We start from the raw sequence: 19,007 nt of genomic DNA, 5'->3' as shown, positions 1-19,007 counted from the left end.
ACATTTTGCGATTCATTTTTATATATAAGATTTATGCAACGAAACGTACTACATCAATATCGAAGCTCTTCGTCGACACATTCCATTCTCCATCTCGCTGCCGAATTCATTACTCCAACCTTCCCATTGACGCAATGATTCTCTGAGCAACGCTTAAAAATTCTCAGGCTGTCATTTTTATAAAAATCACCAATTATATCCTTAATTTTTTTTGCATTTATGCTTCATGATAATGCTGCACTCAGCCAGGGGCGCAGCTAGGAATCAAGGCTGGGGGGGGGTTTCGGTTCCAATAATACCAGGGTGTGTGGGGGTATGGAATACTCACCAGGATAATCGGTAGGTGCGAGATTAATATATTGCGGAACGTTAAGATAAATGGTTCAAAATGGTGAGTTTTGCGGCTTTCGGACGGATATTTTATTAATACTTACACTATTCGATTAGTAATATCAATCAAATTAAGTAAAATGGATTAAACTTAAAAATTTCTCTGAGCTCTGGGGGTGGTTTTATCCCCCAAACCCCCCCTCGCTGCACCACTGCACTCAGCCACTTGTGTTATTACAGTTCGCTGACGGCGGCATCAGTGAACGAGCGCTTCGGTCGTACGTAGGTACAGAAGTAGGTTTGGTGGAATACCCTGACGATGTACTTGAGTTAGTACAAGTGGGAGGCGAAATGTGTAGGAGGGGTAAATGAAAATAATGGGAGTGCGCTACACGGTCACACCACATGATGATAAAACACTACGCCACAGTATTAATCTCCAGTGTAACCCTCTCAATGTAAAGTCAAGCCTCTTTGAACAATACGACTCCTTATAAAGCAAACAACATGCTGTTGTTAATTTCAAACCTTCCCACTGAACGGTGGTGAAATCTACATGAATTGCCATTGAGAAAAATTTCCCTGGACCGGAAAATCGAACCACGGACATTTGTCTTTTCGGGTCACTGCCCAGACCACTACGCAATCTAGGTTCTTTCATCCACATTGCAATTTTTCTGAGGTTCAACATTACTAGGTGATAGGCCCTTGCGGTCCATCAACGGTGGCAAAACGAGAGAATATGGGCTTCAAAGAAGCCACTACTGTAAGGTGAACGCCATTTCAGCGCTAATAATTAATGTGAATGTCACATGCTGCCAAGTCACTCACTAGAGCGATCAACTGGAGGCATTCAAATTCAGCGAAACCGTAAAACTAATTTCAATGTTGGCAGCGGAAATCGTAAATATTTTCCCGCCAATGCTGCCCTTCCACCCGCAAACACTGGCTTTCAGATAATTGACTACTCTGGTCCCATAATCCTCCAAACTACGCAGGGTCGTCAGCTTCCGCTAGTACTTCATTGCGATAATTCAATGCACCTATAATTAAGCTGAAACCACCTCAATAATAATAGCTTCGCAAAAATCTTTGAAATATTTTCACATGGCTTTATCCACATCAGACTTCTCCAACCGGAGCGGTGGTGGTACCTCAAAACCTCGTAAGTGGCACTTGAGCATGTTCTCCCAGGCAACAGCCGACCCCTCCATTTCGTTTCGCTGAGCCTTTTTCCCCTGTTAACGCGTCGACTTCATTGTGTTCCTGTTTAAAAAAGACTTGTTTTGCGTACACGATTCGTGAAATGGCAATGATTCTATTTGTCTTAGCAACGATTTTTTTTTCAAGGAGTCACTGCCATTCATATACGGCACGTGCAGGTTCCACGCGATAACGCCAGCAGTAAAACAATGAGTTTTTCTTTGTACTTCTCAAGTGGGACTTAACTTTCCTCATCTGTTAAGCAAGTTAAGAAATTCATTAGCAAAAATGGGTTTGCCAACAACATTTTTCTCACAGGTGCTACTCGAGTTTGAAAAATGAAAGCACTCTGAATTCCAGTATTACGATTTGCTAACCAGCCTTTGAATTACAACGCCAACTACTAAAGAAAAAACGTCGAACTCGCTATCCCTTGAGAAAATAATAATATAATAAATGGAAACGCTGTAAACTTCACTCTCTAATTATAATCAATCATTGTGACTACAGCGCAATAATTATCTTCCTCATTTTACAGCGGAATAATCAAGTGCAAAATCGGATCTCTGATGACCTTAAATAATTTTCGAAAATATTATTTTTTTACTTCACGAATGGACGACTGGATATAGTTTTACACCGAAAAACGTATATACCAACCCATATTTCAAATTCATGACATCACACGAATTATTGCCTAAAAAGGTGATTGACATTTGGAAATTATTATAATTATTTATTCTATTCTGTCGCTTTTGAATTAATTTTCCAAACAGCAATGAAGAGGAATGAAAGGCATAGGTAAGAATCATGAAAGAAGAGTATTCATTCTAATCACACATAACATCTTCAGAGTTTTCGTTGGTGCCATAGCAGTCCAAATTGCAGTCGATATTATCCAATTCTTCAAGGTTTATTACTTGGTGTAGTTTCGAATTGAATTCACTTTCGGCTTCTTCTGGAATTTCTGCGCAGGAATGCTTGAAAACACAATGGACAAAATAATTGTGCATTGTTTGACAGGTGACTTCTCGCCCGCTTTCAGACAGAAACATTACCACTCGTATAATTTCACCTTCATCAGATGATATAAATCTTCAGAAGACATCACCTCGTATTTATTCCTTCTTACTTCGTCAGAGAGTTATCTTCAATATATTCTAGAATATAATCTTCTAATTTCCCACGGTAAAGTGTTTTCAGACTTTTAATGATACCCGTATTCATTGTTTACACCAAAAATGTTGTGCGTGGGGGCAGAAATCCCAAATTTATATTTTTAACTCACAAGATAAATTAGGATGCTCTGTACAATTATCAAGTACAAAAATAACCTTTCTTTATTTTCAAGTTGATTCCTTATCCCAACCGGTAAGCCATTATTTAAAGAGGCTCTCAGGTATCCGTGCATTGCTATTGGCGTGGTACTCCAATAATAAACTCCTTATTCTTAACCTTTTATAGCTACGGGGCTTAACAATTTTCTCAATAACCAGAAGAGTTTCTTCATCAGTTTCCGAAACATTTGAAAAACAAAACACTGCCCATCACTTTTTTGGATCCCGTTAGTCCCACATCACTATAACAAAGAGAGCCATTTGGTGATACACAGTAATACAGTCCCCTTTCGTCAGCGTAGAAAATTCCATCCGCATAAAAATTAGGGAGCAACCAGGGTAGTTTGTTCAATTTCCACTCCTCGGCAGGCACCAAAATATGCACTATTTTTTTTCTTCGTGAGCTCTCTTGAATTTAATTTTGTTTTTGATCTTCCATCGAGACAGTCAACCATCTGTTGCCTTAAAACGGCCATGACCAAATTTCAAAACTAATCCTCCGACTTCTTTTTCACCGTTGTACCGCTGACGCAAACCCCTTGTTTGCTCACAATAGAAAACCATAGATTGAAACGTGCCCGCATCTGCATCCTAACCGTCACGTTTGCGTTTCAGGGAAGGTGTTTGTTTTAAAATTACATTCTTCTCTCAGTTTATCTTGTTGTTGCAATAACTAAGCTACCGTCGATTTTGGCATCAAAGTTTTCTCAGCCAAACTGGGATGATTGGATTGGGCTGGAGGGCGTAAGATCCTATATCCCTGGATATCCGATGCCTGTAGGCATAGGCTTTGGCAGACATCCCTGGATGGCCTACGCAGTTCCTGACCCTGGCGACCCCGAGAACATTTCACGGATGTAATTATCACCATCATCAGGGCTACAACGCATGAGGGCTCAGGGGAGCCCTTCGAGGATACAACGCACCGGGGCCGGGAACCAAGCCAGTGGCTTATACGCCCGATCACCCGGGGAGGGGTAGGAGAGAAAGGGAAAAGGAAAGAGGCGCCGCCGCGATAGGAGCCCGACGACGCCTCTGGAAGAGGAAAGGTGCGGAAAGAACGGGAGAGGGAAAAACGCCTCAACGCTATAGAAGCGAAGAGGGCCCTACTAAAAAGCGAAACCAGGCAAAGCCATTAATGTGCCAACGACTTCGGTGAATTTTCCTATAAATGAGAAAAATCCATCGATCAAATCAGGGCTACAATCGCAGGTACAGAAACATTATTATTAAAGTAGGATGAAAGAATATAAACAGTTTCACTTAAAAAATCGAAGTATTATCACACGCCATTGCAATATACAAATTAGAATTACCTCATATTTAGTGTGGAACACTACGTTTCGACTAACAATATCTTTGGTTAAAACCATACAATATATTTCCAGATTAGGAGCTTCAGATCTTTTTTATTGAATGGCACAATGATCTTTTTTTAAAGAACCGACAAACAGAGTTGGACGAAGAGACATCTAAGAATATAGCCAAAAATATAAGTACCTTAATAATTATATATTATAATATCTATTTAATTATTAATAATTTGAGTTCTTTGGAATATTTTTTGCTTTATACATATATTTTTTTGCTGGTCAGATATCTTAATAGGATCAATGCGGTTATGGAATCGGTGCCACGGTGATATGCAGTCACGGTATATAAATATACCATTCCAAAAAATTGTCCCGACAGCTCCATAACTGGAACGACATTGTATAATTTTAGCAAAAGATTTTCATTATTGGAATATTATGTTCCCCGCTAAAAATGAGGTAATACTTATTTGTATTTTTCAACGACGTGTAACGATACTTTTTTGGAGATATTTGTTGATACATATTCTTTTATGCTACTTTATTAATAATGTCTTTATACCTGCCTTGTATCCCTGATGATGATGATAATTAAACACCGAAATGTCAGAGAGGAATCATAGTTATTTATTATAAATCTTATGACCTAAGCTCGAGAATTATACTGTCCCTTCATGAAGAAGTCGAGAGAAAAATCCTAAATAAATAAATTTATAAAATCAGGTTTTGATGGAAAAATAATAATACAAGTTATATTAAGAGAGAATTTTGTAATGAGAGCAGACTCACCCATGAAGGCGGAGGGGATGGAAGTGAGGAAGACCTTCTGGCTGCGCACTGGCACGCCCGTCTCCGGATCCTGCATCTCCCGCACCAAGGCCTCCATCTGGCGGACAGACAAGAGCACGCGAATAAGCCGCATCGTCCAACACATTACACAAAGGATAAGGGGCGTTGCAACCCAAATTACACACAAAAGAAATCAAGTCAACGCCCGCTTATTTTTTCTAAAAAAAATCCTTATCTAGTGAGACGTGTTACATTTCCACATAATAATTTTAGAGTGGGAGAAAATAGAGTTCTTCTAAAAACCTTAAGCTTAGTTTGCCACTTTATTATTATTAAAGTAACGTTACAAGTCGATCGTTCAATCAGGTGGTAACACAGATAAACATAATTAAATAAACACATATTAATACAATGTAAACGTTAATCTAAACATAGTGAAACATAAAAATTAAAAGACGCTTACTATTAAACCTCATTTAACTTTCTCATAAACGATTTAAGATTTCGCGGGAATGGTTCCAAAACTACCTTAGGAAGACCGTTCCAATTCCCTATCCCCAAGGTGCAGGAAAGAATATTTCACCGAATTGCATAGCTGTTTCGGAGGATCTATTTTCTGCTTGCGATCCTTTCTTGACAAATAGTGCGGTTCTTTAAATCTATTTAAAATATATATTCATGCAGGTTCACCAACATAGGATTTAAAAATCCTTTTCAACCGCGCTTTCAACTGCGCAGACCACTACATTATCCAGGTTCTTTGACTCCCATGGCAAAATACGTATATTTTAACGGAAATCCAAACAGCTATGGTTCGACTACCGGCCCAGGTGAATTTATTCTCATGGCAACTAATGCATATTTCACCGCTGTTCACGCGGCAGGCTTCGAAATATTTCACATCACCGTCATGAGTGGGTTAAGCGCAGGTTTGAGGCTCTCAACACTTAATTGTGGCTTAATTGAAGTCCTTTCTCCCTCGCATTACTATCTAGGATGGATCGCGAAGGCCTAACATTTAGTACCATGAGCCTCGTTAAAAGTCCCGTGGGAATCAAAGAACCTGGATAGCGTAGTGGTTTGAGCAGTGGACCAAAAGCCCGTGGTTCGATTCCCAGTCCAGAGGATTTTTTTCTCGTGGCTATTTATGTATCTTAGGATTGTTGACTAATGATGATGATGATGATGACGAAAATAATTTAATAGAGGTGATGTGAGATGTGCTACAGCGACAAGGTTTATTACCCGGGAACAGACAAACAGATGGATGAAAGTGCCATCACAGAACAGACAAATAGATTATCACCAACTTGGATGAAAGCGCAAATTTCTAAAAAATAATATAAAAAATTGATCCTTTACATTTCAATTAAATTAGTACGCCATTCTGTATTTGTAAATCATGGATGCGTCAGCTAAAGAACTCGAAGTATGGGTTCCAACATTTTAAACAGCAGTTCTAAACTCATGATGAACAGAATTTTTATCTGCTAGTATACAACGATAAATAGCAAATCTATGATACTTTTACGTGACATCTGTATTTTTGAGATCAGAAATTCTATTACAGAATGATGAAAAACGAAAAATAAAGTTTTTTGGAAGTTATCATTCCATCGATACCACCGACAGTGAAATGAAAAATGTCTCATCATGACTGCAAGGACCCATCATTCCCTTTGAATATACCTACTTAAAGCTAAGTTCCCGATTGCTAATGCCAAGCAATGAAAACTGACAGTGAGAAATAGACTGCTGAGTTCCTTTCGCCAATGTAGATAATCCCATTTCGGGAGGACGTAAGATGCGCAGAATCTCTCTAATAATTAATTCAATATCCAAGCATATTCAATTTTAAAACCTTTCCAAAAATGTTTTTTTAATATTAATAATTTATCTTTAACACTCTTCCTTATTTTACAACGTCTGGCACAAGGAGAAAGTCTTCTAGCTTTTCGATGTTAGTGAAGAAATGGAGTAGATATGAGAATAGGCATCGCAATAGAGATTTTTTTGATGGATGAATCCGTCTTTAAATGTGTAAGAAGAATTAGTTAGCACCGTAAACTGCCAATTTGAAACCCCAATTGCAATAAATAAATGAGAACGCTGCCCTTCAGAGGCAATTTGTAGGCTACTATATGAAATAGCTCACGAATGCATATTGGACCATTATCTTCGTGCTCTTTGCATGATCCCGTTGGCAGTTAGATTACTCTGGGAAACAACCAATTTGTAATAAACTGCATTATATTGTATTTTATACTATACCTATTTTAGTTCATAAAATTTAACATTATTGATGAAAGCGTATCCATTTCTGTATGTATGATGAAAATATCAGTATGTGGAACCCGCTCAACACTGAATCTCCCCACGAAGCGAATTTTGGACTACGAGCCTGCGTATATCCATAGTATCTCCTGCATTACTAGACAACTATTCACCTTTCGCTGGCCTCCTTAGGCGACAGTCACCCGGTAACAGTCGCATAAGGTTAAAGTCAGCCAATCGGGGAGCAATGATGCCTCTAGTAATCGACGCTTAATATAGTAGTGTGTGGTCACAATCACACAGGGTGCAGTGAAAAAAAAAACTTGACGAGCTCCAAGAAAACTAACTGCAATTATAAAATCACCCTAAAGCAACTCAAAAATTGAAGTCAACCGAAAATGTCTTAAAAATTGTTCCCTAATGTTTTACGCCTTTGCCTCCATGATGACGAGCAAAGTTCAAGGACGGTGGAAAGGTGTGCCTTCAACTCTCAGGATTCAATGCCCTTAACTCCGAATTACAACGGGCAAACGGCGCTGCCAATTCGCAAGCGGGAACGAGAATACAACCCCTGATCACTGACCATGAACGCATCCTCGTAGATTACCTGACTTCGCTATTTGGGCTGACGATTGAGGTAAATTGAGCCATTAAGTGCGAGGGGAAGATTGTTGATGGAATGGATGATTGGGAAATGGCTGGCGGCTGGAGATAAATTTGCAATCTGGCATTACTCGGCTCTGAACAAAAGGTGTCTTGTCGCACCTAGTGGAATTACGTTACGACCTGTGAGCGACTCTATTCTTAAATTACGCAGAACAGGCACTGATAAAAATAGAAATCAATCGACAATGTCCTCAATGCTTCAGAATACTTAAATGATACAGCTACTCTCCTTGCCATGTAAACAGTTTATTTAAACAACTTTTTCTCTCCGAAAACTACAGCGTGTATGATCTATACAAGCAATTTGCGCGACTCCTCCAATTCCATTTCACAATGAATTTTTTCACAGTGTGTTCAGGCTTTATCAGGTCAATAATATTAACTAAAGAGACCTTCACACAACCGGATTCGCTTCAGATCAGGCCTAGCGATGGTACGAAGTGTATTGAAACCGATTTCTTAATTAAAAAGGAGTTCTTGCCCGAATTAAGCTTTTTGACAATTTCAACATATTTTTATAATCATCTGAGATTGAAATATATTATTACTCAAAATATCTGAAGTGAAACATACGCTATTTCTCTTTTGCCGAAATAATCCTTCAATGATTCAAACGAATAACCTGACGAGGGCAAATAATCTATATTTTCCGCGCGCACCAGAGCAAATTATCATGGGACAAATTAAGCGACCCAGCATTGCAGGGTAATATTTACATTCGGGCGGTATCGTAAGCAGATTATCGCGTCGTTGAGAACGGAGACCTAATTAAGCCATTCGCCTCTCTCCACTTGACTCCAGTAGGTAGATAAAAACTGTCAGTCGACTTTTTTTATATTATTCGCCCCACAGCGGTTTAGGCGGTGATTTGCGGTCGGAGCATTTAATCCCCCGAAAACTTAAATCGGATTATTATCGGCTCAAAATGGATAGTATTTCGAAGACTGACTGGAAAATAAAATTAAAGGGAGGGAGGGGGTGGGAGCGATAAAATTTTTAAGTGGCCGCGAGATAGTGCATGACACACGGAAAACCCACGCAAATGAGGGAGGGAGAGAGAGAGTCGTGAAGTTATCCTATCGATTCGGAGAGCCTTTTTAGCCCATAATTGTTTTCGTTGTCCTCGCCCGAGATTTTGGCGCCGCCCGCCCGCACGCCGCCGTGAACAACCGCGGATCGTTAAATCGCTGAGTGGGCAACTGCCATGCCGCCACGAATAACGCGGCCGGCGGCGACCGTAAAAAAATACCCCTCAAAGCCAAAGTCATCCCGAAATGCACCCACACGATACACGATGATAGTCTCGTGTCCGATTTCAAGACGGTATTTATTCGAATGACAGAGGAGCATCAACTTAAAACCGCAATATATTTCCAAATCTTACGGGAGCTATAAAATAAGAGAGCAATGGTGACGACAACAGCAGAGAAGGAAAAAGGCCCCACAACCAAATTCATCTTGAAATGCACCTACACGATACGATGATAGTAAAGGATGATAGTCCCGTGTCCGATTTCAAGACGGTATTTATTCGAATGACAGAGGAGCATCAACTCAGAACAGCACTATATTTCCAAATCTTACGGGAGCTATAAAATAAGAGAGTAATGGTGACGACAACAGCAGAGAAGGAAAAATGCCCCACAACCAAAGTCATCCTGAAATGCATTAACAAGGCACCAAATAGGCCCGCGTCCGATTTCCAGACGGTATTTAATCAATTTATCGGCATGCTAAGATTTTCCGATGACATGGCCGGCATAACAGAGACAGAAGTATTTAAAAAAGATTCTGGTTAATATGAGTATGGTTATTGGCAGATATGAGCTGAAAATAAGTACAAAGTGGATTGGAACACAATGTTGGCAATCCTGAAAGAAATAAAAGTTCTTTACAATGACATGAGAATAATCCTTAGTATATACAAAAACCAAGTAGCGGTGATAAAATCAGGTCCCAGGTGTGAGAAAGCAAGAATAAGGAAAGGAATGAGACAGGGCTGTGTTTTGTCACCCGTAATATTAACCCGTCGAGAAAGCTATTAATGAAATAAAATAAAAGGCCTCAGGAGTGCATATCAATGGAGAAAAAATTAGCATTTTACGATTTTCCGTTATAGCAGAGACAAAGAAGGATTTGAAAAATATTTTAATTAATATGGTTCGAGATGTGGGTAAATATCAGCTGAAAATAAGCACAAAAATAACCAAGATATTAGTATGCAGCGGAAGAGTAGAAGTCAAGACTAAAATTGAAATAGAGAAACAAAAACTGGAAGATGTGTATGAACTCTGTTATTTTTAAAGCAGCATAACTAGCGATGAGAGATGCAAGAAAGAAATTATCAAAAGAACTGCCCAGACGAAGAGATTATTCCATCAAAAGAAAGACCAGCTTACATCAGGAAACTTCAACATAGGAGTAAAGAAACAGTCTGTCAGAAGTTACCTACACTTGGAGTATGCTTTTCTACGGAAGAGAGGCATGGACAATGACAGCAGTAGAGAAAGTAAGGATAGAGGTTTTTGAAATGTGGTGCTACAGAGGAATGATGAGAATCAAATAGATCGACGGAGTAAGTGATGAGGAAATCCTAAGAAGAGCAGGAGAGATGAGAAGCCTCATGAAAACTTTAATAAAAAGACGGAATAATCTAATAGGCCACATATTGAGACATGACGGCCTAATGAAGACAATAGTCGAGGGGTGAGTGAATGGCAAGAACTGAAAAGGAAGGCTTCGAATGAAAGGTATGGAACAGGTAAAGAATGATGCGAAAGAGAAGAAATACATAGGCGTAATAAGATTAGTAGATAGGAGAATTGAGAGGAGAGCTCCGTCATACCAATCTTAGGATTATTGACCGATGATGATTTATTCAAAGCACAGTGGAACCGCACTATATTCCGACGGAAATTATAAAATAAGAGAGATGTGGCGACGACAACAGCAGAGAAAGTTGGAGGCTTTCAACATGTGGTGCTGCAGAAGACGGACGAAGGAAACACAATGATTGATCGTGTGAGAAATGTTGAACGCTATGACAAAGGTAGGAAAGAAGTGTTTTGAAGATATTGAGAAGAAGATGGACAACTTAATCGGCCACGTTGAACATGAAACACGTTGCTCCGATGAAAACAACCGTCGGCGGAATTATGTAGGAGAAGGGATACATATATCAGGTGACGAAGAGTATAAAACAGAAGAATTACGCAATTGTTGAAAGACAAGCCGATAAGGCAATTGGGTGTGGAGCTATGTCAACCTATCTTCCTATTGCTGACCAGTGATGAGGATGAAGAGAGATATTTTGAAAAATAGATAGTAATTGGAATTTTTTCACTCGAGCAATAAAGGAATAAAAAATAGCCATAGTTAATTCACCCAAACAGCACACGTCTCAATTTTGTTTGTTTCATCTACAGGTAAATGACTAATAGCCTAACACCCACTTTCATACGCCAAATAGGGCAGTTTGTAGAGTGGAAGGTAGTTAGATGTTGATGGATGATGATTAAGTTGTCAGTCTATTACTAAACAACTATGTACAACAATATACGAGAATTGACTATATTTCTACTGAAAATTTCAAGATAATATTCATACATGCCGTAGCACTCCATTTATCAGAAACGTGGAACAAAGGAAAATCTTATCGCAAAAGAATACTCGCAGCCTTCGATAATTGGCGCTGATGGCGGATAATGAACAAGAAATCAAAGGATAGGTCGAGAAACGAGGAGGTAGGCCGAAGAATAAGAGAAAAAAGAAACTTGAAAATCACCAGGTATGCAAAAGAAAGATCCGATGGATATACCACGACACAAGACACAGTAGAGAAATGTAATCATCGTCAAGAGTCATCTATCCGAATACTGGTTTGACGCAGCTCTGCTCTCTATTCTCCGATCAGCTCATCTTTTACCGCTTACATAATTCTTCCGATTTACATTCTTCATCACATGCTCTGAACGAAGGTACGAGGTGTGGTTAGAAAATAACGGAAACTAAATTTTTAAATTTCTCGCGAGTTTGGAGAATCCGATTGTCAAATATTTTTTTTTGCATTATGTGATCATATATGCCCCAGAATGATAACATTTTCAGCTATCTTCATTGCTTACTTTGCCTGTGGCAGCCGTTATGGTTAGAAATGTTTTTGTGAGCAGGGCGATTTTTGGTTTACACTTCATTGCTTGATCGTGAATTCTTGGCCAAAAACAATATTATAATGATCTACAAGCCTCCACATTCGCCAGACATGACTTTTTCTATTAAAAAAAGGAGAATCTTAAAGGGTCTTGCATGCATATGTATTAAAATAATTCTCTGACAGAGCTACCTCAAAATCGAGTAAGTGAAGTGTTTCGAGGATTGGAAGAAGTGCTGGCACAAGTGCATAATATCTAATTGAGCTCTTTAGAAGGCGGCATTATAAATATAGAAATATTTTTTTTAATGAAAATTACCGTTATTTTCTGAACACACTTAGTACTGCTTATCAATTTGAATGGTACATATACGGAGGAGAATAGAAGAGGTGAACTTGACAGGGGAGAAGATATTTAGGAAAACAAATTAACAGGAACATTCAAACGTTCACGCTGCTAGCGTATTTAATAAAAGAAATCCAATTTAAACAAATCTGCAAGAGACGTTCTCAGTCGACATAATGTCAATAGTGCCCACGTCAATTTTTTTGTGGAAAATTTTTAAAAGTGTATGTCTTAGTACAGCTTAAAAATTGGGTCCGGCGTACCAAAAGCTACCGTAAAGTTTTAGAGCCCAGTAATGAGACGCGTGGTAGCATAGTGGATATAACATTTGGCTTCTGATCGAGGGGTCACTAGCTCAAATCCCAGGTGAAGCCCACCAAGTGAAAATCCTCTAAGTGTGAGGTGGCCCACGGAAAGAAACTAGCACCCCTACCCTGAATATGTGAAGTTCATACGCCTTTGACCTAGCCCCGGGTGAGCTCTACCATCACCAAAACAACCTGCGGGTTAAATTACTGAGTGAATGAGTGAATCTTTGTACAGCTCGAACATTGGCTCCGCTGTACCAAAAGCTATCGTGAAACTTTACTGCCAAGTAAATTATAATTATAATTTGTCTTCATTGGACGATAATATCGTCAGCATATCTTATCGTGATTATTCTTTTACCATGTACCCTTAAGCCAGTGTCTAATTCTTCCTTGGATTTGTTAAGAGCCTCTTCTATGTAAATATTACAGATAGCGGGTGATAGTGCGCAGCCTTGACGAACACCTTTCTGAACCGCTACTTACTCTTGCTCTGTTCTACCGTATATTCATAAAAAATAGAATCAGTAGGATTGCACATAGGAGGCCCAATTCCATACCATAGAAGGCTGATTTCTGTTGCCACTTCGGTCGCATTTTTATCGGATTTCAAAAATGTCCGCGGCGCGGTGATGAGTGCCATGCGATCCACTTTTTTCCAATATTTTTCAGTATGATGTTTTTTTAAAGTTGATGGTTTCAGGCGTTACTTTATGGAAATTGCTCATGATGAATGAAAATTATACTTTGTTTTTCCACATATATTTATTTACACGCGACCGCGGTTTCGACGCACTGCGTCATCATCTGGCGAGGAGTTCAATGAAAGATCGTCTTATACATAGGACGATCTTTCATTGTATATAAGACGATCTTTCATTGTACTCCCCACCAGATGATGACGCAGTGCGTCGAAACCGCGATCGCGTGTAAATAAATATATGCGGAAAAACGAAGTATAATTTTCATTCATCATGATTTTTTTTATAGCGAAGAATAGCATTGAAAAGTTATGAATTTGATAGATCAAATCATTATGTACACTTGTAATTGTACCTTATTTCCCAGTGAAACTCGGATCACTTTTTCCGCCAGCGACACGAGTGGCGACTTTTGTAAACTCATTCTAATGCGCGGTGAGTGACAAAACAGTTAGAGTCTGACGTGTGTATATGGTGAATGGTATCATGGAAAATAACCAATAATGGATTGTTTATGTTTTGGGGACGAAATATATAGAGCACGGAAGTTCATATAATTTTTTGTACTGAAAAAGACAAAGAGGAAGAATAAAGGAAGTAAACAAAACTGTAAGTAGTGATAAGATAGTTGATTCTATCGCTACAATACGATAAGTCCGACTTGAGGATCCTCCTTTTTAATATTCGTGAATATAAAACTTAGAACAGAAAATAGTCGCGTGCACATACGCGGCATGCGATCTTCAAATCGTCGGAATCCAGGTCGGTGGTACACGAATGTGGAACTTGGGATTGAAATGAAAAGGCATGGGCTGAAGAAGGCGAGCCACATGCGGGAGGACACATGTTCCGCCGCCGGCTTTGATCTGCACTCGACAAAAGACTTCAATGGCACCGCGGGATTTAACTCACCATTCAGTAGACAGAGGGGGTTGTGCTGCCTCAAGTACTCTCGACAAAAGCACTCGAAAAGCATGGGAAGCGCACGTTAGTTCAAGAGCACTCGAAGAATTCGGATCAAAAGCGGAAATCGCGAGGCTTAACTTTATAAAGTCTTTCGGCAGTTTCGAAGACAAGGCAAAATTTTAGCGCTTAACAGTCATTTCTTAAGAATCGTCACTAAACTGAGCAGATGGTGGTACGAAGTTTTGATACCAGCAGTGGCGCAGCCAAGGGGGCAGTGGCGCCGACACCATGGGGCCTGAGGGGGCCGGAGCCCCCTCAAAAATTCGTTATGGGTGTGAGGAAAAAATATGTCAGGCTTGTCGATTTTCCTCGGAGTGTCCAGATATCGAGGTTCGTGTTATCATGGTTCTAATTTTGATCATATGACTCTTCTAAAATGCCTAAAAAACCTAAAACTCACTACTTATAAAATATCCCAAGGCTAGATCCCCGGTTTGGGCCCCCATTTTTTGGCCCATATTTATTGTAAGTTGGCACCCCTGCAAGGAGGGGGCTCGGGGGACAAGTGCCCCCCAAACCAATTAGTAGTAAAGTATTTAGTAGTAAAGTGCGAAAACGCACCATTTTTAAATTACAGAAACTTTGAGCCAAGCGCTCCGATTGACCGCCATTTTTAAATTACAGAAACTTTGAGCCAAGCGCTCTGATTGACCGCGAGTTCGCCCAGTTGCCGGATGCTCTGGATAACTCATGACTTTGCTTGTTTTGCCTGCTGCAGATCGCGATTTATCCAAGCCATTCGACAGCAGGGCAAACTCGTGACCAATAGAGGTGCTTTGCTCAAAGTTTCTTTAGTTCAGAAATGGTGCTTTTATTAACAAAAAATCATTGGTAATTTGGGTTCCTACTGGCATCAGCCATGATAGGTTAACATTTTGCTACACAATTTTTCTCCACTCTGTACATACTATGATGTCCATAGACAATGTTACTAATTTCTATAAATTATTCAATGATAAAGTAACACATTACCTTAGGAGGTAAAAACGATATCGTTTTGAAAAAATTAATTGACAAATAAAAAACTAACAAAAATAGATACTGAATTAGAGATCATTTCTACAACTTTGACTACTATTATGAATCAAATATAAAAGAAAAATAAATTAGGGACAGAGATAATCGCCAAGCGCTCCGATTGGCCGCGGGTTCGCCGTGTTGCCGGATGCTCTGGAAAACTCAGGAAGACTTTGAATGCCTTTCCGGATGTCTCGGATACATCGCGATCTCTGGCAGGCAAAGCATTCGAAGTCGTGGGTTGTCCAGATAATCCGGCAACAGGGCAAACTCGCGGCCAATCGGAGCACTTGACTCAAATTTTCTTTAGTTTCAAAATTATGCGTTTTCAACCTAAACGGCATTGGTAAATTTGGTTCCCAGTGGCATCAGCTATCCAGCATTAAAATTTCGTGACACAATTTTTATACACCCGTATATTTTAAATGCGTTAGAGAAATAAATGCTAAGGGGGGATCGGGTGGGTGTAGTGGCTTGAGTATTGACTTCCCACCCCGTGGGCTTGGGTTCAAATCCCGACAGTAGCAGAGAATAGGGTAGTTTTCTTCATCAAATAAAACGAAAGACATTGATTGCGATTCGTTACCCACCATTAGTGTATTCATAATATACAAATTATTTGGTTATTAGAAATCCCAGTTTAGACGAATGGCAATGGTCACTTTTAGCCTCATTTGAAAAAGGCCGGATTGGCGCCCACGCATTGCCACTCCACGTGACGTCACAGGGACCTAGTTTCTATACGAGTAGATAGGAGTTTTACATTGTCTGAGATTGCCAATGCATGCATGAGGCACAGAGCTCAGGGAAACATGTCCTAATAATCACCCATTAAAACTACCTAAGGTCGGAAGTTTCCTTCGTTTGATAAGGCATTAATAATCCTTACTTAAGCCAAGCGCTACCTGCTAGCAGGGTTCTTTAGTACCCGCTAGCAACCTGCATCGTATCAGCGCTCAAAGCCTCACCCCAAGGCCACCTCACACGGCGACAGCTGGAACTAGAATGACGTCATACGGGCTTTTCCCAGCATTCATACTTAGCCGTCGCGTTTTCGCGCGCTTGAAAATTTTCACTTTTCATTTAATCGCTAAAAATAGATATCGTCATTTAAAAGTCTAAAAGCGTGAACTACATACTCCAGGAGTCATAATCTTTCGATTTAGTCAATAAAAAAATAATAGGAAACCACCCTATTTTCAAAGAGTGCCCGAGCCCTTCTTGAGAGTAGCGTGGAGGACATTTCAAGCGAAACACTCCGTCCGTCGGATGGGACGTTAAACCATGGTCCCCTTGGCGCCTTTCACTAAGATCAGGCTAATGCTGAGGCAGGGTTTCTCTCCACCCTTCCCTCCCTACCCTTTCCTCATGGTGCAAATGACCTCAGCTGTCGGTCGCCTCCTCCAAATATCATACCAATAAATGCTAAGATAAAATCATGATCAATCACTTCTGTATAATTATCCGCACTAAGTTATGGAAAATCAATGGAATCGTTTCCTAATAACTTCGAACAGCCCTCAAAAACCACAGTTAAAAACAAACGCTACAAATGAGAACAAGACCCTGCCAGCGATTTTTCCCTTTAGGGAAAAAATTCCATCAAAATGACCTATTTTTCCAAGAGCAATCTACATTCTCGCAGGGCCTCCCAAAAGATCCTACCCTCATCACTTCTCTAGCCTTCTATCAATTAACCTTCAGTGGTTTATATCCCAGGAGTAATCCTTACTGAACACCCTAATCCCGTCCGCCATCAATCTTGGCCTCGTATGGACCATTTTACTTTTTCGCTCCATCGGGTAAGTCAAGGGAATGAGGCTAGACTCTTGGGCGCAGTTGAAAAAATAAGGAGGATTGAGTCACTGGGCATCCACTGCTCTGTGAAAATGCATTTGCGACTCATCACCCGACATCAGTTTCTTTTCCATATCTGAGCCATTACAATTCAAATCATCAATCTTCGCCATCGGGTAAGCCATAAGACGTGCGAACGCTTTTAAACGAAAAAAGTGGACAATATGGGCACGATGAATCGCAACTTTAAGATATAAGAAATAGATTCAAATCACAACAACATTATTCCACTAAATCTTTCAGGGCCTTTCGACCCGTATATTTCAGATACTTCCTATTTTAAATGATGGGCCTAACCCCAACAAGAGAGAGAAAATCTCCTTTCAAAAATTATCCTTCTATCAGGTACACCATTGACTCCCATAATACGCGTAAAATTGTCGCAAAACTCTCTGCACTAACCCGCTTTAAAGGCTGAAAGTTCACGAGACAAACATTTCGGCAGAATTCACGTGATATTTCTTATCTTCTACGCTACAATCTAACATTTCCCACCCCTTCCAGGCCCTAGTGTCATCGTAAGACACGAGAATGAGGAAATTTTCTCGCTACAGAATTAAGGATACTGCTCACGCATTTATGAACTCGACTAATCACAGCATTATACCCCTCTAATATAACCAGTGAGTCAAAAATCGAGTTCACAACGTGAACTCCTTGAACGAGTGATATGCTGTAATCATGCAACGCTAGCCTAAGTAACATCTATTATTCTCTACGTATATCAAAAAAATACTGACAAAAGGCTGCGCCATTTTTTTATGCAGGTATCTACGATAAATAATAAATTAAAGTCCTTGAAAAATCACCAAATTAAAGAGTGAGAACCATGCAGTGTGTTCGAGAAGAAACCTGCAATACTTCGGGAGGATGCAGTGGTTACAATTTTAAGCATTTTTTTGTCCTATAAACATGGGGTCGCAACTCCTTAGTTGCTGAACTATGGCAACGTAAATATTTTTGGATGCACTTTGAAGTTATCAACAAAATGGGTTTTCTAGTGTATCCAGCCTTTTTGACATTCTATTAAATAATCTGGATTTTTAAGGGCATTTAATAATTAAGGCTGAATGAAAATTTGCGAATTTAATTGTCTGAAACAAAAAATCTCAAAAATATTACGCAATCGTATAGTTCATGCTCGCTCAAAGCTTAAAAATTCAGAATATTGAATAACATTTCGAAAAGGCTGACCGCCCAAGAAAAACTGTTTTCTTGGTAACTGCGAAGTTCATCCAAAAAATATTTGCTTTGCCATAGCTCAGTAAGTAAGCAGCTGCGACCCCATGTTTACGGATGAAAAAAATGCTTAAAATTGTTTCCCCAACTATTTCCTGAAGTATAAGCAGATTCCTCATGAAACACCGCGTAAATTGACTCATTGCTTGCAGATGACTTCTTAAGCAATCTTACTGCCTCCCAGCCCATAGCGAATGACTGCTTATACCGTGAGCTTATATGACGGTTCTTTCAATTTCCCCACTAAGTCACCGCTGGGAAGGGTTCTCTTTTCGGCCCGTCGCGTCGTCATCAATTGAACCCCCAGCGTTGCTAAGGAAGCAGTCGCTCTGGGCTAATACATAAATACTACCTATACATAGCATAATATAAGATATACCGAATGACTGCTTAAAACGTCGAGAATTTTTTTTAAGAAAATTGTTTTTTTCGCAGAAATTTGAATATATGACATAATTGTACGGTAATCAGTCTTTTAAACGTGAAATTTGCGAAATAATAAAGCCGCCAT

The 19,007-nt window shown here is 39.7% G+C and overlaps 1 protein-coding gene across 1 annotated transcript in view; it reads right to left on the bottom strand.

Moving 5' to 3' along the window:
* The window catches only part of LOC124164972, a 135,117-nt gene that overhangs the window by 100,201 nt on the left and 15,909 nt on the right, over positions 1–19,007 (bottom strand). Inside the window, exon 3 of the mRNA XM_046542211.1 lies at positions 4,973–5,069. Coding sequence (XP_046398167.1) covers positions 4,973–5,069 — 97 coding nt within the window. The remainder of the gene's footprint in view (positions 1–4,972; positions 5,070–19,007) is intronic.

Source organism: Ischnura elegans, chromosome 9, assembly GCF_921293095.1.
Source record: "Ischnura elegans chromosome 9, ioIscEleg1.1, whole genome shotgun sequence".
NCBI lineage: Eukaryota > Metazoa > Arthropoda > Insecta > Odonata > Coenagrionidae > Ischnura > Ischnura elegans.
Note: the sequence above shows the minus strand (reverse complement) of the source record. Positions and strands in the feature narration are given on the sequence as shown.